General features: G+C 41.5%; 3 protein-coding genes across 7 annotated transcripts in view; 1 reads left to right on the top strand and 2 right to left on the bottom strand.

The window, feature by feature from the left end:
* The window catches only part of LOC131673446 (uncharacterized), a 28,322-nt gene extending 16,227 nt beyond the window's left edge, over positions 1-12,095 (top strand). The window contains exons 2-19 of one of the 3 annotated variants that reach the window (XM_058951455.1): positions 844-1,065; positions 1,144-1,265; positions 1,359-1,494; positions 1,724-1,977; positions 4,330-4,507; positions 4,591-4,688; positions 5,673-5,977; positions 6,073-6,252; positions 6,325-6,506; positions 6,574-6,759; positions 6,914-7,016; positions 7,157-7,346; positions 8,651-8,955; positions 9,308-9,515; positions 9,587-9,716; positions 9,842-10,043; positions 10,118-10,293; positions 10,367-12,095. In XM_058951455.1, the coding sequence (XP_058807438.1) occupies positions 844-1,065; positions 1,144-1,265; positions 1,359-1,494; positions 1,724-1,977; positions 4,330-4,507; positions 4,591-4,688; positions 5,673-5,977; positions 6,073-6,252; positions 6,325-6,506; positions 6,574-6,759; positions 6,914-7,016; positions 7,157-7,346; positions 8,651-8,955; positions 9,308-9,515; positions 9,587-9,716; positions 9,842-10,043; positions 10,118-10,293; positions 10,367-10,827 (3,638 nt within the window). In that variant the 3' untranslated portion in view covers positions 10,828-12,095. Of the gene's footprint in view, positions 1-843; positions 1,066-1,143; positions 1,266-1,358; positions 1,495-1,723; positions 1,978-4,329; positions 4,508-4,590; positions 4,689-5,672; positions 5,978-6,072; positions 6,507-6,573; positions 6,760-6,913; positions 7,017-7,156; positions 7,347-8,650; positions 8,956-9,307; positions 9,516-9,586; positions 9,717-9,841; positions 10,044-10,117; positions 10,294-10,366 lie in introns of all 3 variants that reach the window. The other 2 variants (XM_058951453.1, XM_058951454.1) reach the window with 2 other exon arrangements.
* Positions 12,096-14,714: 2,619 nt separating this feature from the next.
* LOC131673451 (uncharacterized) lies at positions 14,715-17,517 on the bottom strand. The gene is made up of 9 exons (XM_058951459.1): positions 17,101-17,517; positions 16,884-16,944; positions 16,646-16,801; positions 16,340-16,570; positions 15,961-16,272; positions 15,773-15,877; positions 15,528-15,688; positions 15,071-15,461; positions 14,715-15,001 (listed from the first exon to the last, which is right to left on the bottom strand). The coding sequence occupies exons 1-9, from the start codon at positions 17,185-17,187 to the stop codon at positions 14,772-14,774; spliced, it is 1,734 nt and encodes a 577-aa protein (XP_058807442.1). The 5' UTR covers positions 17,188-17,517; the 3' UTR covers positions 14,715-14,771.
* A 731-nt stretch (positions 17,518-18,248) lies between these two features.
* Positions 18,249-21,819, bottom strand: LOC131673452 (homogentisate 1,2-dioxygenase). 3 transcript variants are annotated; one of them, XM_058951462.1, is made up of 8 exons: positions 21,685-21,819; positions 20,982-21,117; positions 20,772-20,908; positions 20,342-20,528; positions 20,033-20,212; positions 19,748-19,971; positions 19,551-19,677; positions 18,249-18,701 (listed from the first exon to the last, which is right to left on the bottom strand). In XM_058951462.1, the coding sequence occupies exons 1-8, from the start codon at positions 21,700-21,702 to the stop codon at positions 18,376-18,378; spliced, it is 1,335 nt and encodes a 444-aa protein (XP_058807445.1). In that variant the 5' UTR covers positions 21,703-21,819; the 3' UTR covers positions 18,249-18,375. The 3 variants fall into 3 exon arrangements, with proteins under 3 accessions (XP_058807445.1, XP_058807443.1, XP_058807446.1); XM_058951460.1 differs by lacking the exon at positions 21,685-21,819 and having other exon boundaries at positions 20,772-21,669; XM_058951463.1 differs by lacking the exons at positions 20,772-20,908; positions 21,685-21,819 and having other exon boundaries at positions 20,982-21,668.
* Positions 21,820-23,679: the final 1,860 nt, after the last annotated feature.

The raw sequence follows: 23,679 nt of genomic DNA on the forward strand, positions 1-23,679 counted from the left end.
GCTTATAACTGGCAGATGTATGCACATCACCCGCCACTTTTTTTTTGCTCCGCAACTCGGACGTAGACAACTTTTTATTAAGATAGATTAACGACCTGACAGCACGAAAAATCAAGAAGTAATAGAGCTTCACCATATCGACTGCAATTAATGTAAAGTGGTGATTACGGGAATCGTGTAATTATATAAAAAAAATTTTCTTTTTTTAAAAATACAGCTGTCAAACACTTGTTTTGCTGGGTAAAAGCAAAGCATTCAAGTTGTAAACAACAATAGGTGAAAAGCAACGAATGTAATTCAATGATTCAATGGGAGTCAACTTAACTAATTCAACACGAATGTTTGGTTAAATTTTATATTGACTAGTGTAAAATCCTTTAAGTAATGCAAAACTGTTACCCTTACAAATAGATCTTTCTACCGAAAGAAATTGTTCTCATATCGAAGTCCCTTTTGCTGTTTCCGTGAAAAGACGACCAACATTAGCGAGGTTGGGGGAAGCTTTACGTTCGTTCTCCTGTTTCCTTCGAGTTCCGTGGTGCAGTAGACAGTATATATTTTTCTACCCCTAGCTGTCAGTGTTTCTACGCAAATATCTTGAGCGCAAGAGCTTGCAAATAGACATTATTTAGAGGCGCTAAGAAATTTCAATTCGAAGAACATATTTGCAAGTGACATTCAGCTATTAATTATACAAAAGCAATGTAACGAATGCACACTATTTGAAAGTAAATTTCATAATTTTAAATACAATTTGAGGGTAGCGCAACTGCACTATTTAATTTAATAAATTTGTCGATACAAAGGTTGGGATATACACATCTCGTTGAATTTTAATTTCAGGGCTATATTTTCCTCAGTCTGATCTGGCACTAAGAATACCTTACGTATCCAAAAACGGGATTGGAAAAATACCAAGTATAAGTCTATTCAGCGTGAGGTCATTAAAAAACGATTCTACTCTGGCCGAGGATGTCAAATACGAGATTTCGTCAATAAAGGACAAATTTGCTATTTTTAACGACAGGAATAAAAACGTTATATTGCATTCTTTACCGAAAGATGGTGAGAAATCGCACTATCTTCTAAAATTCATGCGCAATATTATGTTGGAATTTTATAATGTTATGTTATGTTTTTCAGGTAATCCGACCACAATCATCGTACAGGCGAAGGACAGTAGCGGCACAGAAGCTTTTTTTGAAATCAAAATCATACCTCAGTTGTCGAAAGATAATAGAATTAATTGCTCTGAATACATAGAGGTACGATATAATTTTTTTTTCAATTTCTCCACTGTTATACAGTTCTGTAGTACCACTCGAGTAATATAACGAATACGATAAAACGTTTCCTAGGATATGTGCTTCTGGAACAGATCCAAGTATAGAATTTATGAAAATCAGCCTGTCACTCTACTAGGATCACTTGGATCGGACGCTTATAAGCGAATTTGTCCGAAATTCTTTATAACCGGATACGAATTATTGAATGGTATGTTTCTCCTGAAGATGTATAACATAACAATATACTCTGCAATTATTTTTGGTTATTTTCGTATGGTATTCTCTTGACCAATACCAACGTGCAGTAATCCTCTTTGAACTTGTTTTATGAATTCGCTACGAAAACGACAGCAATAACTTTTGTATAAGATGCTAAAGCCTCGAGGGTTGTTTCCAAGGGTGAAGTCCTTTTTCTTAAATTCTTCTTCTCACTGCAGGTACGGAATTTTTTCATCTGTTGGATAACAAACTTTATTCAAACGAGTCACTGGATCGAGATACACTGAACCCACCCAAGGGGATCGGACCTAGTGCACATATCAACGTTAGATGCGTGATATGGGAGGAGAATACCGGCATACAATATACCATTGAGCGAGTTCTCAGTATAGACATATTAGATCAAAATGACAATCCTCCGATTTCGCAGACCAGCGAAATTGTCGAGATTCAGTTAAAAGATTTCGTGCAGGTAAGAGTTTTTTTGTCCAATTTCATTCCTTTGAAAAAAAGTTCATTTGACGTTTGATCGCTTTCTTCTCGTATTTCATCTTCTATAACCACTAGTGACGTTTAGCGCGCTTCGCGCCTTCAGCTGACCTGTTTCGTAATTTTTTCATATACATTTTGAGATAGATCAAAAGTTTTATTGGCGAAACTGAAAAATCAAAAATTCAATACGCATTAAATACTCCCATGATTTAATGAGATATAACCGACGATAATATTTGTAGATCAATAAATATGCACACATAGTATAGGAAAATGAATATGCAATAACATTGATACTCGTGATTGAAAAATTTTATTAATGAAATTTTAAGTTTTTATTATTCGAAGTTCTGTGTTGAACAATCATCATAAAGTTACAAAAACAAGATAAGCAATGTAATATAAGTTCTAAAAATTTTATAGTTTTCTATAATTGTAATTTTCATTATGTAAATACCATACTTCGATAGATGTTCAGGATTGTAATTAGTGCGTTATCAAAAACATTTTCTAATATTTCACGTAATTGAAAAAAGCTGAAATTACTGCACAATATTTTATTGTAATAATCTGCGATTTATATATTTTATTACCTACTTTGTTTATTCAAATTTAAGCTTTCGTATATAGAGCAAAGATCAATTAATTTCTCTATCGAGGTATCAGTCAGTTTTTATCTTGAGGTTAATATGATTAAATCAATCAATTCATATAAAATTCATGCCAACTATACGGATACACTTTACGAAATTCGGCATTAATCTTTCATAAGCGTACACTACATATATATATACTATCACATAATAGCTTATCACTTGACTATCTTTCGACCAATGAAATCACGCATAAAATGCGTTCCACTTTCCAAGCCATTGCTTTTTTAAAAAAGGAAAAAGAAAAAGGATTATGCAAATAGCATATGTAGCGAGAAATTGTCGGCATGTTGCTTCGCGTCAAGCAATCACTCAAAACTCAGCGTAAAGCACTTAATCGTGACTCGGAGAAGCTTAATAAAAGCTACATTGTGTTCATTATTAAGGCATTGTTTTGGACAGCCGGGGATAGCTTAAGGAATTAAAAAAAAAAAATGACAGAAAGAAAGTTAGGGAAAAAAAAGCGCGAGGGTGAAGTCAGGCGACAGCGAGAAGACTGATAAAGGCGCAGGAGAGTGCGCGGTAAAAAAAGCGGCTGCAGGGCCTGATCCTGATTAAACCCTAGACTAAGAGGAGAGAAAGAAGGGAAAAGTAAAAAGCGCAAAGTTTTCCTCTCTCTCTCTCTCTCTCTCTCTCCACGTCTGCGCATACGTTCTGCCGGCGTCTCCCTTGATTTGTCCATCTACTTGGCTTTTCGTTCTTCGAGTTTATTTTTCCCTTTTCTCGTTCGATAGTACTATCGTTACTCGTTTTTATAAACGTTCAAAAGTCATATTTGAAATGAAAGAAAATTTATTTCTCTCGTGAAATTCGAAATTGTGTGCGATAGTTCAACCAGCATCGATACATTCAATCAACGTTGTATTTGAATAGCGATTACAGTGCACAGTTTTATTCATAAAGTGTATGTACCGTGGAAATTATTAGCCTCGAGCAATAACGTTTTACGAAAATTGTTTCAATATTTTCATTGAGCATTAAAACGATATAACTGAACATAGGTTGAGATACCCGATTAATCAATATCAAATACTTGGTACGGTTGTTCGTTTTACACGATTCAAGAAAGTAATTCCATTGCTCCTTGTATATCTGATGCGATATTTGCGCTTCTCTTTCGTTTAATTTTCGAACCGATACGACGTGTGCATTTCTACTGGGAAATTTGTATTCTCGACTTCACCGCGAATGTGATTAAAGTTGTGCTTTCACTTCCGCGTAGACACGGACGAGGTGTACTTAAAAATACCTCGATTGTCAAAATTTTCGTGGTTCGGTCTCCTCGCGGTGGCGCTTGCTTTTTCCGCGGGGGGAAACGAACATTTCGATAGGAGAAAGATGAACAAGACGGAAGCGGAATGGATAACTTCGTTAGAGCGTAATCGTAAAAACAGTAGACGCCAGAATTGAGATTGATGCTCGAGTCGTTTGACGTGCTCAAGTGATTAGTCGCGCGCGCGCGGTCACGTATATGCACACGTCTGCATATATATATATATATATATATATATATACATATATTCCAATGGGGGAACAGGAGAGCAAGATCAGATGGAATGGATATTTTTACTCTTACATCTCGCTTTATCGGTCACGTGATTTACAAAGCTTTCTTTTCTGTTTTCACTACTCCTACATGTGTTTGCTCGATTAATTGCTTTCTATTTTCCCGCTGGCAGGGTGACAGATTGGACGAAAAGGATCTACTGATCAACGACGCGGACGACATAAATACGAATTCTTACAGCGTTACCTTGCTCGACGACGTCTACAACATTCTCAATTTGACTTACGATATCATTCCTATCGACAATCCCAAGAGGCCCGATTATCCACCTTACACCACTATTTTCGCAAGTATGGAATTTGCTCTCAACAAAAAAAATCGCCTTTCAATTAGCTTTCGCAGCTACCTTATTCAACATTAAATTCTGTTTCAGAATTGTTTGCCAGAACAAAAATCTTACCGAAATCACCGTATCGTGTTATTCTGCAAGTGAAGGATGAATCGCTACTGCCTGGTTACGGAAACTCTGTGGTAATTAGCAAACTCAGATTTTATTATCTTTCAAGCGTCTAAACAGAATAAATTTCGAAGGGGAAGAGACGCACTATTATCAACAAATAACCCACTGGCGAAATGCAGTTAGTAGCAGAATGTAATATCATATATACTGGTTATCGTTTTTAGAAACGAAAAGCTTGCGCGGTGGGTGTCTACCTGTAGTGACTGTTAATTAAACTTTTCCATACAGTTAACACGTTCGACCTTGACTACATAATTGCCGCAAAATTTCGCATCGGTAACTCTCAGTTCTTTTTTAATTCATATTCAAATGTAATGTAAAGTATGCTCGTTGGCGAAAGCTTTGATGCCTCGATTAATCGAACTTCATTTCAAACAGTTTCCAATCAATCGTTCGATATTGTATTATATTAAATACAAGAAAATTCCATTTATTTACTAGAAACAATAAATTGACTATCGAACAAATGTAAAAAACTAATTGTTTGATGAACTCTCCATTAAATCGGTGATTAAATTCAATTCGTTAAAGTAATTTCTTATGGTTCACTCTCACAAATTTGACGAATTGAATTTACTATCAAGAAAAAGGTCGAGAAAGTCGCAGATACAGAGGCGCGCAGCTACGATCGACTTATTTGCGAGAGACAGTGCAGGGCAAAGAAGTGGGCGCGTCTTACTCTCGTTCCCGTGTCGGGAGAGCGGAGATAAAACACGTTGAATGGCTCGCGGTGTGGCCAATGGGCTGTGCAACAAATACGTCCGAGCAACTATTTGCGCGCGGCTTCACGCGAATCGCCTCGACTTGCCCGCGGCGACGTTAAGGTGCACTTTGCTCGAAAATATGACGAGCCTCGGCGGCGACTGCTGCGGATAACAGCTCGGGCAATTGCCAGGCAAAGCTTCCGTCGATGGTTCGAGCTGTCCAATACACACGGAGAAGTCCACCAGCAAGGGCAATCGATTACCGGTGATCGTTCTGTCCGTCGACCCTAGGTAAACATAACGTTGGCATTGACGGAGCGCTCGCAGCAGCAGCAGCAGCAGCCGGCCGCAGTGGCGTCGGTGAGACCGACGGCCCCGTCAGTCTTGGCTCGGCAGCAGGTCTCTTACCCCGCGCTGGTGGAGATGTCGCGGGAGTCCGGTCGCTACTACCGGGTGGCCCAGCCTTTGCAGAGGGCCAGCGGCAGCAAAGTGGCGTTCAACCTGCGCGGACCGGACGCCTTCAACGTCACCCGCTCGGCCGGCATCGTCTACGTGGCCAATCCGACTGCGCTCCTGTCCATTTCCACGGCCATCAGGTACTCGCGGAGATCCGCGCTTTGCTTTGCCGATCGCTATAACGTTCCTTGCGAAACGCACCGCGCGCTGACGGACTTGTGCTCATGGCCGACAGCCTGCGAGTCGAGTGGCGAGCGCCCGGGCAGGACCTCGCGTTCGCCACGCTCACGATCAAGGTCCAGGACGGCGCGGAGCCGTGCAAGCAGCCGCTGACGGGCGTGCACTCGTGCGCTACCGCCAAGACCGGCGCCGAGTGCGAGGGACGATGCGGCGTCGCCGCCGCCGGCGGTGCAAGGTGCCTCCCGGCTCCAGTCTCGCGGCGGCGGCCTCGGGCCTGTCTCTCTTATCCTCTGCCGCCTTCCCGCAGGACCACCGACAGCGACGCGCGCGCGGCCGGCTGCGCGTGGAGACCGAGCCAAGCGAACAGCAGCGCGATGACCGAGAAGTACGAGACCTGCTCGCCCGACCTGGCCACTTGCCCCGACAACGCGTGCGACGAGCTCGAGCAGCTGGACCCGCGGATTTGCCCGCAGGACTGCGTGATCGAGTGTAAGATCCGAGCGTAAGCTCGCGCGCGCTCGGGCTTTCGTTCGATCACCGATGCGTCGCATTGCAGCTGAAGTGCGATTCGCCGAGGTCAACCAAGACGGACGGGGAATACGCAGCGGCCTCGGCGCTTGCTGGTGCGACGACTACATGCAGTGCACGTGCGGCTCGAGCTTTCGCAAGCAGCTGGGCAAGGAGCCGCGCGAGACCAGCAGAACGCGCAAGCCGCAGTCCGTCGCTTCCGACGCGCCCAAAGGTACGAACGTCGCGGCGACTCGCTGTCCCAATGCCGCAGCTCGCCTCGCCTCGCCTCGCCTCGCCTCGCCTCGCTTGGGAAACGCGTCCGGCTGCACTTGAGCTTTCTACTTTTAGTGGGAAAGCGCGACTGATCGATACGAACGAATTTACAGCTGCAGGAAGTACTTGCGGGCCGACCTGTTTGATTGGGATCGTAGCAGCCAGTCTCTTCGTCGTTGTGATCATCGTCGGATCATTCGTTCTCTGGCGATACAGGTGAGACGCGCGCTGGATGCGTCGTTGCCAGATCGCTGATCGATGAGTCGCGATCGAACGTGCAATCGAACGCACTTGACAAAAGTTGAACTGCAATTGTGGCCGTTGTCGTTTCAATGGACTCGGCCGATGAACGAAAGAAATGCTTTTACGTGTCACAGGATAGTAACGAAAATTCCTCGTCGAAATTGCAAGCACCGAGGAAGCGAGGCTGCCAACGGGCTTGGTATTCTGCCTCTGGATTGCGTCGATCGCGGTGACGGCCTACTAATCGGATTGGAATCCTTAGCCGCAACCAATCGTGCACTGCTGTCTACCAAAACGACGTCGGTGAGCTTGCGAGTTGGATGTTTCGTTTCGTTTTCTCTCTCTTTTTTTTTTTTTTTTCTTTCTTTGCATTACAATTGTGCGAGACGCGTAGCCAAGAACCTGATTCCCCGCGATTGATCTTCATCGATTGACTAAGCCCGGCCAAATGAAATTTAAGCAAAACGCTTATTACGACGAAGACAATATGCGGTAGCTTGAGTCACCACGCGATCCTTTGGCTTCGGTGCATATAAGAACGCAGCTGATTTTATCAATATGCGCTCTCAATCTTATCGAGGTTCTTTCAGCTATTGCGCGTGATAAAGGAAAAACCAGTTAAACAAGGTATGATACCTTTGGGGAAAGTTTCCGTGAAATCTCTATGAATTTCAACAGAAATCGGGGCGCGCAATCGAACCTTGTGTGAAGAGGAGACCCTAATCTACGCGCTGTACCGCATCTTCCTATTTGTTTAAGCTTTCGACGCGAGTTCGTAACTTAGTGATTTGAGCACAAGATTCGTTGGCAACTAGTAAGTACAACGTTTCTCGCACACTTAAACGAGCGGCATTAGATTGAACGTCGCGCAAATTGGGAGATTGCAAATACCGCGCGCCAGAGGACGGACGGAGCTCGCTTATTTTATTATCCACGCGCGGTTGAAATTCGCGATTCAAAGGACCACTGAAAAACGGACGCGGCTGCCACGCGCGCCGCTGAGTAATTTAACGCGCCGCACGATCGCGCGATATTTACCAACCCGCCAACCGCCGCGTCGAGAGCCAAGATATAGGCATGCAAATATGCGCATCTCGTTGCGTTTCGTGCTTTGCTCCTCTGCTAACGTCTCCCGTCCTACACTAATTGCATTGTTCGCGCGTCTTTTTATTACGTTTATAATTCTTCAGTTGACTTACCTTTTCGTATTCATTTATTGGATTTTTTTGTATTCTTCATTTTATTTAAAATTATACAATGAAATTTCATTTTCGTAATATAAAAAATATATTATAACTGAAAACTTGGTCGCACAATAATAGCTTTTATAAGCGCTTTAACATCGCTAAGCTTCTAGTTGATGAAAACATAAATTTCGTTTATCAGTCGTGATAAATTTTACGTACTTTTTACAATTGATTAAATTGTTCTTTGTGGGAAAAAGAAATTTCTTTGAGGAATAATCAATCGAAATTTGTCTTATCTTCGATCAACATTACTACATTAAGCGTACAATGTCACCAGATACAGGAAAATTTCTAAAATAGCGCACTGCACGAAAAGTTGTGTCCGTTAAAATTCAGTGAAAAGAAAAATCGAATTTCCAGCCCGATCCAAAATGGGAATTTCCTCGCTCGCGCTTAACAATCGAGCAAGTACTCGGCGAAGGCGAGTTCGGCCGCGTACTTCGCGCCAAAGCCAAGGACATCGAGCCTACCCTGGGCCTGACGACCGTCGCCGTGAAGACTCTGAAAGAAGACGCTAGCGCGTCGGAACTGGCCGACCTGTTGTCCGAGTACCAGCTGCTGAAGGAAGCGCAACATCCGAACGTCATACGGCTGTTGGGAGCGTGCACGAGCGCCGGTGGCCCGATTTATCTCATCATCGAGTTCGCCGAGTTTGGCTCCCTTAGGTGAGCTTTCAACTTGCCGTAGCACACGCGTAAATATTTTGCGAGCTCGCCTCCGTTTGCCATTGGACTACGCTCGCTCGCACGGCATAAATACACGTGCTGTTCCACCGATCGGACTTGGATTGCATTCGTTGCATTGACAGTTCTATATTTTCGAGCCGAAACGCACTTGCGAACGCGACGAAAAAAAGAAAAAAGAATTCGAAAAGCGGGAGAGAAAAACGGGAGGGGGGCAAGAGAGAGCAATATAGTCCGCACAAGGATGCGCGGTAAGACGCGTCGAAACTCCAATTCGACGTCGGTCACCTTTGCCACCTCCTAACGCAGCGATCTTCCGGTTGCCGTCTCCTAGAAACTACTTGCGCCGAAGTCGGCATTTGGAAGGGGAGGGCAAGGGCCCTTGCTTCGCGCTACCGCCACCGTCGTCGCCGAGCGACGCCAAGTCAACGCTGGACGAGACTCGTTGCGACGCCACGGCGGACTCGAGCGTCGCGCCGCGAGACATACTCTCGTTTGCCTGGCAGATCAGCAAGGGTATGGCTTATCTGGCCGACATCAAGGTACGTATCGCCGTCGCGCGGCACTCGCTCGAGCGCACTCTCACTGGAACGTGGGTCGCGGGGGCTTGCAGCTGGTGCATCGAGACCTGGCGGCCAGAAACGTGCTGCTCGCCGCCGGCAAAGTCTGCAAAATATCGGATTTCGGATTGACGCGCGACGTCTACGAGGACGACGCCTACCTGAAGCGGAGCAAAGGACGAGGTAATATTCGCTTGCACGCCGTCGCACGAGTCAAGGTTTGCGCTCGCCGATTCGATTATCAGCCGCTGCCGCGACTGCGCTCAGAACTGGGTAACGAGCAAAGTTAAATATGCTCCGTGGCGCAGTGCCGGTGAAGTGGATGGCGCCAGAGTCGCTGGCGGATCACGTCTACACGAGCAAGTCGGACGTTTGGAGCTTCGGGGTGCTGCTCTGGGAGCTGGTGACGCTCGGAGCTTCCCCGTACCCGGGCGTGGACGTGCACAATCTGTACAGTCTGCTGCGAGCCGGCTACCGGATGGAGAAGCCGGCGAACTGCTCGCCTCAGCTGTGAGTTTCCAGGACGACTGCTCGCGACGTGGCTCGCCCTCGCTCACATCGCCGCGCATCCGATTTGTCGACAGGTATAAGCTGATGGTGTCGTGCTGGCACGACGAGCCGGGCATGAGGCCGTCGTTCAAGGAGCTCACCTGCCACTGGGAGCGCATGCTCGAGGACGCCGTCGAGTACCTGGACCTGAACCCACGCACCGTGCACAACCAAGCCTACTTCGCGACGCTCCACGCTCTCGACAGTCCCGGTAAGTGAGCACGCGACGCGATCACGCGGCGTTCGGCGGCCCAGTTGAGAGCCACGCGGATTTTGGTTGGCAGACACGAGCGGCGAGTCGCAGCAGGACGTGCTCGGTTGCGCGCTCGTCAGGCCGCCGACGAACCGCGCGAGCGCCGTCAATTACCTGAGCAAGCCGCCGTTCGAGCCGATCAACAAGTGCGACAAGGTCGACAAGCTCGAGGCTCTGTGGCACGAACCGTCGTGCAGTAGCAGGGCCTACGTCAACGAGTCCGCGTCGATGGCCTACCAAGAGCACTTGCAGCATCGCCGACGCGGCCACTACGAGAGCCCTATCAAGTTGCGAAACGCCAGCCTGACGAGCAACAGCGAAAACGAATTGGCCACGGGCGAGGCGTCCGCCGGCGCGAGACCGCAGTCTTACATCGACATGCAGGCTGGCAGCGCCAGCAAAATCCTTTCCAAAGAATCCGACGACTTGCTGATGTCGTTCAACAGCTTGGACACCAATGCCGACTTCGAGCGGATGAGCGATTTCGAGTGAATGCTCACGCGAAACGCGTCCCGAACAATTGTCATTTGGATGGCATCGTTCGCGAGGTTGTATACGCTTCGTGTTTCACCGATTCGTGTACACCTTCGTTTACCTGCATAAACATCGTTGCCAATCGAATCGAAGCTTCGATCGTCGTGTCTTAGGGCCACTCGCAGGAATATTTTTTAGATTTTCCGTTACTTTGTGATAGTCTACACTCTTGGTGGATTTATACAAACTGACTTCCGCTCACGTGTAATCCTTATTAATTATTATACGATACTTATACCAAAATTACTCGTGTCAAGTGTATATATAGTTTTACGTCTTTTGTTACTGCACGAATATAATTTGAAAGTACTCAAAACTTTCCAGACGGATTTGCTTACTGAAATAAAACATGGAAACTCACCTTAAATGTCCTTTATGGGAATGTTGAAGTTGTAGTAAATGTTACATTTTTATCGTCTTAAGCTCATTCATATTATTGTAATATAATTTTAAAAACGAAAAAAAAACAATTAAGCAACTTTAATACGATAACAAAGGAAAGACAAATAACGGAGCGATACGATTTTGTAATAATGATGGAAATATAAGAATATAGATTTTATAAAATTAAAAATTTGTAATATGTCAATCGTGTAAATATTATTATACAACATTAATATAAAATTCCAATTACGGCATAAAATTTTGATTTGATCGAAGAAAAAAGAAAACATAGCATCATGAATATTTCGAATACAAGAAAAAGAAACTAACGTTGGAGACAGAGGTTTCGAAGAAACATAATTTTATGAAGTAAACCATATTTTCATATTCCACATATACATAATACTTATATGTTTCATATGCTTATGCGCTTTTGGATGTTAGAGCCTTCGATCATCATAATAGTTCAGTAATAATAAAAGGCAAAGGGCAACCGTAGTGCAATTTTGAAAGTGCAAGACAAATTCTCAGAAAACTGAGTCACTTTTATCTTACTGTATTTTACACACTAGTTTACATGTAAAATTATTGCAACATTTGAAGTAACATTTACTTTGGAAAATCCGTGTATGGCCAAAATTTAAGCATCGTATTCAGTTTTATCATACCAGCAATAGTATGTAATATATACAATTTAGTTTGATACTTGTAGATCATTACTGTGATGATTTTGTAAATATAATATTTTTGATCTACTTGAATTTAATCTAATCATGATAAAACAAAACCAAAGCGTATAACACTATTTTATAACACGCATAAGAAGTACGAATACTTTAAGAGAAAATCATTCCGCATTTATTATTTATTACATGTACGTATTGTAATGATAATAAAACATTTTTAAGTATAATATATGAGCGTTGTTTTTTTCGTAAAATCCATATTTACTTAAAAAATAACATAAAAATTAGTTTCGTAACAGATTGTACGAGGGTCATTTGACAAGTATCTAGCCTAGAAATGAAAACACCAAAATTTTGTAAAAAATAAAATATATTTTTCAATGTAGTCTCCTTTTAGTTGAATACATTTGGTCCAGCGGTGGTAGAAAAGCACTTTCTTTTTAGACAAATTGGGCCGTTTTTCTTTTAATACGGCGTCATATCGGCTTAATAGTTCGGCGTAGTACTGTTCTGTGATATTCTGTCCTAAGCGATATTGTTCTTTCTCCATTTTTCAAAAATCAACGGATACGTTTGCTTTCGCACGATCTCAAAAATAAATTACAACTCCGATCCGGCACCAATGCGAAAACAGCCCGACACAAATAACATTTTATTAAAAAAATGATCACATCTCACGTATGTATAATTGTACTTCTTGAAAAAATAATTATTTGTTATTGTACCATTATATTTCTGATAAAAAATAAAAAATATCGTTATCGATAATTCACCTCCTATTTATTCACATAAAAGACATAATTAAGCAAAAATAAATTCACAGAAAAATTGTACCTTCTGTAGTCTAAATTGTACCATCAGTTTATATCTGTTTCTAAAAGAAATAATAGGACAATTACAAAGCTCTACGCCTGCGCAAAGTGCATTTCCGGATGACATCCTTGTAAGTTATAACAATTAGTGGCAATTTGTAATTGTCCTATTATTTCTTTTAGAAACAAAATTATAGAATTATACTGATGGTACAATTTAGACTACAGAAGGTACAATTTTTCTGTGAATTTATTTTTGCTTAATTATGTCTTTTATGTGAATAAATAGGAGGTGAATTATCGATAACGATATTTTTTATTTTTTCTGAGAAATATAATGGTACAATAACAAATAATTATTTTTTCGAGAAGTACAATTAGACATACGTGAGATGTGATCATTTTTTTTTTATAAAATGTCATTTGTGTCGGGCTGTTTTCGCATCGGTGATCCGGCTGCAATTTCGTCTGTAACCGAGTACAGGAAGATAACTGCACTGTGCCACTGTAGTGTATTTCTGGCGCGATAGCAGCACCATTTGGCGGTGAAGCTAGGTACTTGTCAAATGACCCTCGTAAAAGTAATGTCAGAGTCAGTCAACCTATAATTAATTATATATATATATATATATATATATATATATATATATATATATACATATATGTATTCAACCCCTTGGCATGGCTAGTTTTACCGACAAACGGTAGTGCTTGGTAGCAAATTGAGAGGGGATCTTGTCATTTTCACAACACAGAACTTACATAACCTTGGTGTTAGATATTACGATGAACTATGAAGTCAATAAAATGCACCTGTGGTTTCTAATTTATAGTTATTTACAATTGAAATTGTTATTATAAACGAATCAACTAGGACTTTTGCTTACGAATGTAAAATTGTTATCTGTTATAAATTACGATTTACACTGTTGATTGAATTCCTGTTGAAGGTGAATATCTTCTTTTTAGTTTTTTAATTGTTTTTGTATCTGCTTCATTTCATTAAGCAATGCAAAGTGTTTTAAAAAAAGTTTTTAGGTACTGAATCATTGGAAAATTCAAGAATGTTATTAAGCAAGCATTTTCCATTTTGTAAAATGTTCTGATCAAAGATAGCTACTCTAGGAAGTGCTTTTAGCTTCTTTTATTTAAAGAAGATGACAAAGATGCAATCAGCCTTCTGTTCAGAAAGTCCATAAAAAATATGGAACTACCCTACAGCTTTACACAGAGTAACATTTAAAAGCACAAATATATATAATCATATTTTTTTAAAGCTTTCTGTGCTATTTGCAAATATGTAATCATTTGATAGAAATTGACTGACAAAAACTTTTTCAATGAGAAAAAGAAAAACAGGAATAAACAATATTATTGTATGTCACCTACATAGTGAAATTAGTCGATTATTATGATTGAAAGCCAACAAATGTAATTTAAGGAAATGGTTTACAAACAAACATTATACTCAGCAATAATTTAAAATATTATTTTTTCATAATATGATCTGCAATTTGGTAGTATAATTTGTGATTAAGATTTCATTAATATGCTTGCGTAATATAGACTTTCAAAATGATTATTAGCACACCTTTGTATAAAATTGAGTTGGTTTGTTAAAAATGTTCATTTTTATCAATTATAAGGATGAAATATTCACATTTTTCATGTTATTTTTGTGTGGATTATTATTTAAAATATTGTTTAGAGTTTTTCTACTATACTTTAACCGCCTTTTGTCAGTATATTTCTAATTTCATTACTACACAACGTGAAGTTTTCTCTGTGCATAGTAATAGTAGTAGTAATAATTTTATAAGAAAAATAAAATAGCTATTTTTATAAACAAATTGTTTACTTATTTACATTAAAAATAAACAACAGAAATAGAGGGAAGTCAGTCATAGAAAAACTTGTTTTAGAAATAAATAATAGTTTATTAATAAAATAAGTATATACTGGTTATATAAAGGTAAAAGTCTTATAAAAGCATTTTCTCAAATTGTGCAGGTTCAACAATTTATAAATCCAAAGTGTCTATACGAAATTTTGAACCAGCTGGTGGACTAAAAGCAAAAGCTTCTGATTCGGTACTTTCACCTAGTAGATTTAACTCTTCGATATTTGTTCTAAAAGATTTTGATGACTTCCTATTAGTAGATGCATCAGAGCTTTTAGTTTCTATTTCATGTAATTGAATAACTTCTATTGATGGATCTTTTTCTTCCAAATCTGGCAGTAATAAATCTTCTGAAAGTGAAAAGATAGTTTAAATTACACAAATAATAAAACCTTTTCATCAATAACTAGAATTATTACCGTGTTCTACAATCTTCCGAGAACTTTTTCGTTTTGGAATCACGTGAATTTTAGCTAACTTTATAGAATCTACGAGATCTTTTTCAGACGCTGCAAAAAATCTGATGTACTCAACTTCGTGAACCGTTTTCACTAACTTGTCTAATTCTTCCGGCATCATAAATTGTTCAAATAGCTGTGCTTCTCTTGGTATATCTTCTTCTTTGCAATAAGGGAAGTGTACTACATAGTACCGTTTATTGCGACGAGGATAGTTTTCTTTAAGCAGCCTCAAAGCTTGGGTATCCATATTTCGGTAAACAACCGAAGCAGTTTCACCAGTTTGCGGCGAGGCTGCTATAAGTATTACATCCGCGGCTTGGAATGCTTCATTACACCAAAGAATAGGATCCTTTAAAAAACACGTGAAATTTTCATTAATAAAAGACAATCACCCTACTTAAATAACCATCTTTACCTTTGAGGGAGTTTCTGGAATGTCTAAAGTATCAATCATCGCATGAATATTACAACAACGTAAGTAACGCGCCAAATCAACCATAACATTAACATGTGCCATGTGTGATGGTGAGTAAACCAAGAGGCACTTTGGCTTTTTTTCAGCTCTTTGAATTATTTCTACAAATATTAAAAAAAAAATAAATATCAGTATTCTATTAACTCGAGTAATCTAAGAATTCAAATGTTTTATGTAAATTTTACCTCTTCTTTTATATAATTTATAAATATGATATGCAGCAAAAAATATCACAGGTGGAATCCAAATAAAACTAATGATCATAATGAGTAATCGATTAGAAGTTTGTTCTGCAACAAAAAATGTCAAAATATCAATATACTAATTAATCATAATCATGTTTTTATTTATAAAAGGTTATGTTAATACTTACTTATGCTTATAAATGGAGAAGTACTGTTAATACATCCATAGTCATGATGACAAATGAAATGAAGAACAGCTACTTTGAAATAAATTACACCATCGCTAACCGAAAAATTATAGTTAATATAGTGATTCCGATGAACATGGTACAGTACGACTTCTTTTGTAACGTTAGTGTCATAATTAATCATCCAAACTTTATAGCTGGATACATTAAACCTTTTTGGTAAAGGTTGTATGTATAAAGTTAATGTAGATGAGTCAGAAACATCAACATAAACAAATGGTGTGTATAATGCGACATTTTTTACACTATCAGCTGTAGAATAAAAAAGAATTAGATTAAATAACATATTTTATCATATCATTTCAGTATAAAATTTTACCAATTGATTTGTGATCAGGAACAACAAACACAAGTTTTCTACTATATTCATAATTATCTCCAGAAATTAAATACTCTAACCGATAAGTATTATTCTCATAAGAATTATTGTAAAATGGACAAGCTACAAAAAAGTCCTTAAAACGATAATTAGTTTGATTTCTATAAAAATGAACATGTCGACAAACAGAAGTTTCTTCATCCCCTAAACTTTGATAGCGAGTAGTCAGTCCTAAAAATTCAAAATAGATCATTGTATGTGTTTCTCTTTAAATCTTTTTGAAAATATATATGCTAAAACACTCACTATTAAAATTAACATTGTCAATAGAAAAATTGAATGCAGTTGCCTTCCCTTCCAGTACTCCAAAATCTCTAACATATGCAGATAGCATTACTTGAGCCAAAGGTTCACCAATGGGTGGCACATGTCCTAAATTTTCAAATCTTATTTGTTGACATTCTGCAATAATGAATATAGATTATGAGTAAATGTTTGTAGTATATTCCAAGTTCATTCACATAAAAGAAAATCTTGTACTAACCTACTCCTCTTTGTACTTGATCAACTAGACATTGTTCGTGTGATTTCCTTACAAAATTCGTCTGAAAAAAAGCCAAAAACAGCGATTTTATCGAACATTTCTCATTATGTTCCACATATTCTCGCTATGTAAACATAAAGAATAAGGGGTGCACTGAACTCTCAAAAAAAGAAAGCTAGCAAAAGAGTACTGCTTAAAGATAGAAAGTTGTACTCACGGTATTTTCGCAATACTTGGAATAACAGTTGGACGCGAGTACATCCTTGGTGATGAAACATATTATAAAAAAGAGCGCCTCGTACATGTTTGAGGTTAGATAGACAACTACATAGAGCCTGCTCTGCAGCCTGCCGTTGCGTGTGTGTAAACAAACGGGACTTGTTTACGATAATCGTAAGTCGCGCAACATATCGATGCGTTGCATTCTGACGGTGCGTCAGAATAAATGAGGCGATTAATTGATTTACATGATAGACACAGAGCTTCGAATTGAACCTTAGATATAAACGATGCGCACTATATAATAATAAAACGAGCGTCGCTCGCGAAGCTCGGTCTTGTCCCCCCCAATGCACACACAATACTACCTTAGTGTGTAGAACGGAGCAGCGCAGCGCAGTAGCGCCTCGCGTTCACTGACTTTTCGCGTGTGTGTGCATTTGTGACGATTTGGCAGCAACGGCGACTCCCTTCTCTTCTCCTTTTTTTTTTCGCTTCCTCGCTTTTCGAAGGTGTTGAGTTACGATTCGCATTGTCTAGTCAGCTGACCGTGAACATGCTTCGTCTAAGGTTACGCCTACACCTTTTTCCTATGTCAAAGTAAGTTCGTGCAAGTCATTTTTCAACCTGAACACCTATAAATAGTTTACTCAGATACTTCAAATGATTGCATGTCTTACTTCGATTCGACGCGCGCTAAAAAACCGCATGTATTTCGCGCGCTATAATATTATTTATTATGCGAATTACAATGATTTTTTGAATCATCAATTTCGAGTCATAATGCAATTTGTAAAAGCGCGTGCTATTGCACTCGTATCATGAACTTGTGTTCGCGTGTACAAAAACGAATTCGAGAAGCGTGCAGTTGTCGAGCGTGTAACGCTGAAACTTGAAAATCCCAAACATATCGTCACAAGCATTAATCCTTGCAATTACAGCGAAATTTGCAGGGTTTCGCGTAAGTGTATTTTTAAGTGCTCAGGTAATCGGAAACTCAACTTTACGACGTATTTACGACTATTGCTGATTGCTATTGATAAGTGGGCAATCTGCTGTAGGTGTTGTAACAATGAGAACGTTATCGACATTCTTATTTTTCGAAAACAATTGAGGTACAGAAAAATAGTATTGCAAATGGCCGAGTAAACGTGTAAAATATAAAATCGCTGAGTTTATTAAAAGCCAATACTTGGAAAAATCCATACAATCTGAACGTCGAATGCATATAGTCAAGTAAAAAGCATCGACGGTTATTCAGAGAAGATCGGCGTTAAACCTCGTGAATCTTCTTGGAAGGATCAAAGTTCTTCTTAAGCCCCTTCCAACATTTATGATAATCCTTGTCGAGCTTTCCGCAGACATTGGCCGCCCAATCTGTGACAGCCAGTGCATAGTATGTCTCGAACATAAAAGCCTGCGTGCCATCGGCTATTCGCTCGGCTTTCAATTCGGCGTTGGAAGCACCATCGAAGCAGGCGGTGTCGGGGCCATGGGGCGTCATCATCGAGTGCAAACTAGCGCCGCCCGGCTGAAAGCCGTCTTCCTTCGCCTCGTAACGACCCTTGATCAGGCCCATGAATTCGCTCATGCAGTTTCCTGCGAAAGAAAATTTACATATTGCACGTCCGGTGGTATCAGTCGTCGCTATAGGCGATGCGATGGCTCTATGCCGAATCGAAAGCTTTTTGCGCTTGCTCGTCGATGAGAAAGTTCGTCGGCCAAACTTTTTCGCTGGTCGAAGCGTTCACTCCTAGAAATATTAATGCGGACGCCAGTAGGCTCGCGGTGCAGGCATTTTTCCGTTTAGTTTTGTCCCGTATATTTTCTCTCGCTGAACGAGTAGATTGCCGTAAACAACTTGAACGCCTAAGGGTTTTGCTCGTTATTAACGAAGGAAGAAATGTCACTCGTCAAAATTGCTGTATCTTTTAGCTGAAAAAACGTAGCGCTTCGAGCATCGTCGATCGTGTAGTGGGATCGAAAGTCCACCCTCCGAATTAGCGTTCGCCCCGGGGAAACGGAATATAAGAAAGCCCGGATGGCCCCGTCTAAATTAAAAAGGCTACTGTGACCCTACTGGCCTGCGGACTCTATCGATTCTCGCGCTCGCGTTTCTTTTGGCTCGGTGCCGCCGCCGCCACCCGCGAGAACTGCAAAGACGATTCGCTAAGACACGTCCGCTTTCCGTCTACGCCGCGTGACTGCCGCGGAAAGCATGGCTCGCCGCAACTTTATCGTAGCGTAAGATCGACTTTTCCTTTTTCCGTTTCTCCCGCTGACTCTGCGTTTTTTTTTTTTTTTTTTCCTTTTATTCCATTGCGATCGATGATACACAATTTTTCGACGGATTTGTGTGTTCGAGGCTCACTTATATGTTAATAATAAGATTTCTTGCTTTAGTGCTGATAAAGTAGCTTGTGAGGTCACCCAACGCATTTGACTTACGGTGGTAGTAGGGCGGACGGAAAGTGTGCTCTTGGACGGACCATCTTGGCGGGAATATGACGAAATCGGCGATCGCAGTGCCTGGTTTGCTGGACGGACACGTCAAGACCGTGAAAATGGATGGATCCTACGAAAATTAATGTATCCAACGAATCGGCTACGAAAATCTATTTGAAGCGTCATTACGCGATACTCACGCAGTGATCAAACGAAACCGAGTTGATAACCATGAAGCGATCAAGGCTGTATTTGTAGGGTACGTAATTGCCGTGCCAAGCGACGACGTCGAATGGACTGTGAGTCTGATTGGCAACGAATAACTTGCCCTGATACTTGTTTATTATCTTGTACGAAAGCTCCTTGTCCTCGTAGTGCGCGACTGGCGTGAAGAAATCTCTTGGGCTTGCCAAGCCGTTCGCACCTTGCAAAACAAACAATCAATTTTTCCACTTCGCTCTCTCGCAATTGGAGGGCGTTCGTACCGATTGGTCCCAAATTCGGCAGTTGAAAATGATTATCGTATACTTCGAGAATGTATCCTCTGGATGGGCCGAACACGGTCACGGAGAATCGCATTCCACGTTGAACGACGCAAATCTCGTTCGGCTCGACGCGCATCTTTCCAAACTCCGTTGTGACGAGCAGCGCTCCCAGTTGCGGCACTGTACAAGCATCGTTCCTTCAGTCGTCAAGTTTCACGTGTGCCGCAACCGAACGATAATGATTCGAGCGACAAAATAAGAATTAGACGCGCGGTACGCGTGTATTCGATCGGCGCAGGCATTACTCACCGACGAGAAAATCTCCGTCGGAATTGTAGATCGCCTTGCCCTTCATGGACGCATTGCAGAGATAGACGTGCACTGCGACGCCGGCTCTCGTGCGTACGTCGCCAGCGCCGCAAACGGTGTGCAAACCCTCGACGAAGTCCACTTCCGGCTCCTGCCGAGTTGGAACCTCGAACGGCTTCCAGCGTAACTGCAATTATATTCTTTTCGATCAGCCTAGAGTCATCAAGGACGTGCGGTTTAACGCTTTCGGCTCGTTAGCTATCAGCTGGTGCAATTAGGACGGGCTCTTTTTTCTGAAAAGCTCCGGTGGATGCGTAAACGAGTGCATCGAGTGCGAGTTCTCAAAGCGTTAGCCTAATCGATTCATAATGAACGAGGATAGTTTTATTCAGGCGAGTCACTGTCGAGATAGAGCACATATGAGACTTACTTGATTCGGGTTGGGGGGAATTTTATCCCAGTCGTGAGTTAAGTGGATTGCGACATCGTTCGCCGGCTCGAACACGCCGTGGTTAACCGAAGGTCTTATCCGATAAAACCACGTTCTTCGATTTTCCAATCTGGCCACTTGTTTTGTCCAAGAGATTCGTTCGAATTTTAGAGCTTCACATGGAAATACTACTGGGAGTTCAGTACGTACCTGTGAAGGCAGTGCCAGACAGTTGTTCCGCGTACAAGCCGTAAGGACATTTTTGCGGATTGTTCTGTTCAAGGGGAAGTGCACCGGGGCATCTCTCGTCCTCGCTGCTGAACTCGTTGTCGAATCCTGACAAGTACTGATATCGCAAGAAATTGAGTTAAACAAGTTTAAGGTCATTTTCAAGCATACGCCAACTCATTGTGGTTAAGTGACGTTGAAAGCTGCTTGGGTGCCAAATGCAGCCATGTTTCAGTCTGTTATTCAATGTTACTCCGTAACTTATCGACGTGCAGTTATAAAGATCAAAGACGAATGGGACAATTTTTTTTCAAATGATTTGAACTCTGATAAATATTGATAGGCAATGGAATTGCAAATTAAAAAAATCAACTTTAGAACGTTTTAATTTTTTTCGAGGAATCGATAGAATACTATCAGTTATGCCGGTCTAAAATTCATTGCGTTTGAAAATTATCTAGCTGTGTTTATAACTATTGATAACTTATCGGCGTGCAAAGATATCAAATGAATTCAACGATCCGACGATAAAATTGCTTTTTTCTTTTCATTCACTAATACAAACACTTGCACAAACACTTTCTAACGACATCAAATTAAATTTGCAGTAATCAAAAAAATATATAAAAGTAACGCAACGAGTACGTAAGCCAAATTATTGTCCAAGTTTTGCCTATTACCGCACCTTCAGTTCGTCCTTCATCTTTACGCAAACGTGCCTCTTCGCCTCGGAATACTAACGTCCGAGCAGTCCGATCCAGCTGGTTTTATAAGATGAGCAGCGCGTAATTATGCAAACGATGTTTACCACAAGAGAAAAATACCAATGCTTGACCAATTGGAGAGCGGCATTCCGAAGGCACGACTGGTTTAAGTGCCACGACGCGGGCGCCTGATATTGTAACTCTGCTTATCTCGGAGACACGCGTGAAATGCAGCGACGAGCCCCTTCTCGAGCCGGTTAATTATTCATGGACATTTTTTCCTCCTTTTTCTCAGATTCATTGAAAGTCGCGCGATCGCCGAAGCTGTTTGCGACGGGTTTTTTTTTTTCTTGCTTTCATTGGCGGGTTGGTCATTAATAGCAAGTTTCTTGAAACTTCTGACGATCGATAAATCGACATTGACGAAGGAAATCCAGTATTCCCATTGAAAATGTCCGCAATGCTCACTCGGGGAAAAAAGCGGCGGACGAACACGACGCACGCAAGTATCGCGTTTTTTTTCTTTTTTTTTTAAGAAGATTTTCTCATTTTTTAAGTATTTTCAAAGCGGACGGAGGCGCGCGTGCGCACAGTTACACAATGGAATTTCAGCGGCGAAATATCATTATGGCGGCGCGTTCCGCAATATAATAAACGACGGAAGCGCGAGCGTGCTCGAAAAATGGCCAACTTACAATTACACGGGGAAAGAGAAGCTCCTTAAACATGCGCACCCGAACACTCATTAAAGCGCAATCGGATGGTCACGATTGTTTCGCTTTCGTCCGAAATGACGTGGTGCTGCGCGCTCGCCCGCAGAGACGAGATCCTTGAACCGAGCGTCCGTGACGTCCTCCACCGCCCCCTCCCTCTGCTGTCATATTTGGCTCGTCGTATTGGCGTTCTCGGGACGGGATGCCTGGCCTATTCCACGCATGCCCGATTATTTTAATTGCTTTTAGAGGCGGATAGTAAACTGCGAATTTCACACGATTAGATTACGACGGTCCAACCACGTCAAATCTTTTCTGTAAAGTTCATTGCTTTGATCTGCCTCGTGTGCCCGTGCGTGCACCGAACGAAATACGTCGAGCATTCAGCTGCAGGATCGTCGTTTCGCGCGAATATCGCCATACTCGACTGACCGAGAGGAAGCTGGCGTTCGCGCGAGTACACTCTCCGCGACACGTCGCGCAGCCAGTAAGCCGCGATTGTCCTCTCCATCTCGTATACCATTCCTATACGCCAGCAAACGTGAATAAAACGAGTGTTGCCAATCGGTTACAGTTTGCGCAGAAAATACTCGAAAATTAATCGACTCGATACAGTTGAAGACGAATCCCTGGTGACCTTGGACCTGTATGTCACGTCAACGCGCCGCGGCGGCAAATTCAAAGTTGTATAGCTAAATTTCATCGTGACTTTCACATTTACGAATCTGTAATAGAATATACAGATACTATGGTGAATCGGAAACATACGAATGAACGTTTCCTCGCGGATACTTTCTATCGCGTCCGATCTGTAATTCCTCGCTAATACACACGCCGCAACCACGCACCAATCGATTCTTATATATTTTTGTTTTTGTTTCTTCGACTCTCTCAAATACGCACACGCTCGACAGCTCGGATTAATTAACGTGCGTAATTGCAGCCGCTGAATTCCATGCGATGAAATTCATCGGGAAAACGACTCGGATCAAGGATAAGGCGTAGTTGACTTGAGAGATGAAGTGTAATCGGACGCACCAGATGGATTATTAGAGAGTTCCATCGTTGAAATCGTTAAAATAAAGTGTATTAATTTACGCGGTTTCTCCCTCTCTCTCTCTCTCTCTCTCTCTCTCTCTCTCTCTCTCTCTCAATCAATCAATCTTTCTTTCCCTTTTTGCTTTTTATAATCGCGAGGGAAGTGAATTCAATTATTGATAAAAGATTGCTTGGCGGAAGTGCGTGAAAATTGTGTAAATTTTA

Source organism: Phymastichus coffea, unplaced genomic scaffold (genome assembly GCF_024137745.1).
Source record: "Phymastichus coffea isolate CEN01 unplaced genomic scaffold, Cenicafe_Pcof_1.1 PCOF00178, whole genome shotgun sequence".
NCBI classification, from domain to species: domain Eukaryota; kingdom Metazoa; phylum Arthropoda; class Insecta; order Hymenoptera; family Eulophidae; genus Phymastichus; species Phymastichus coffea.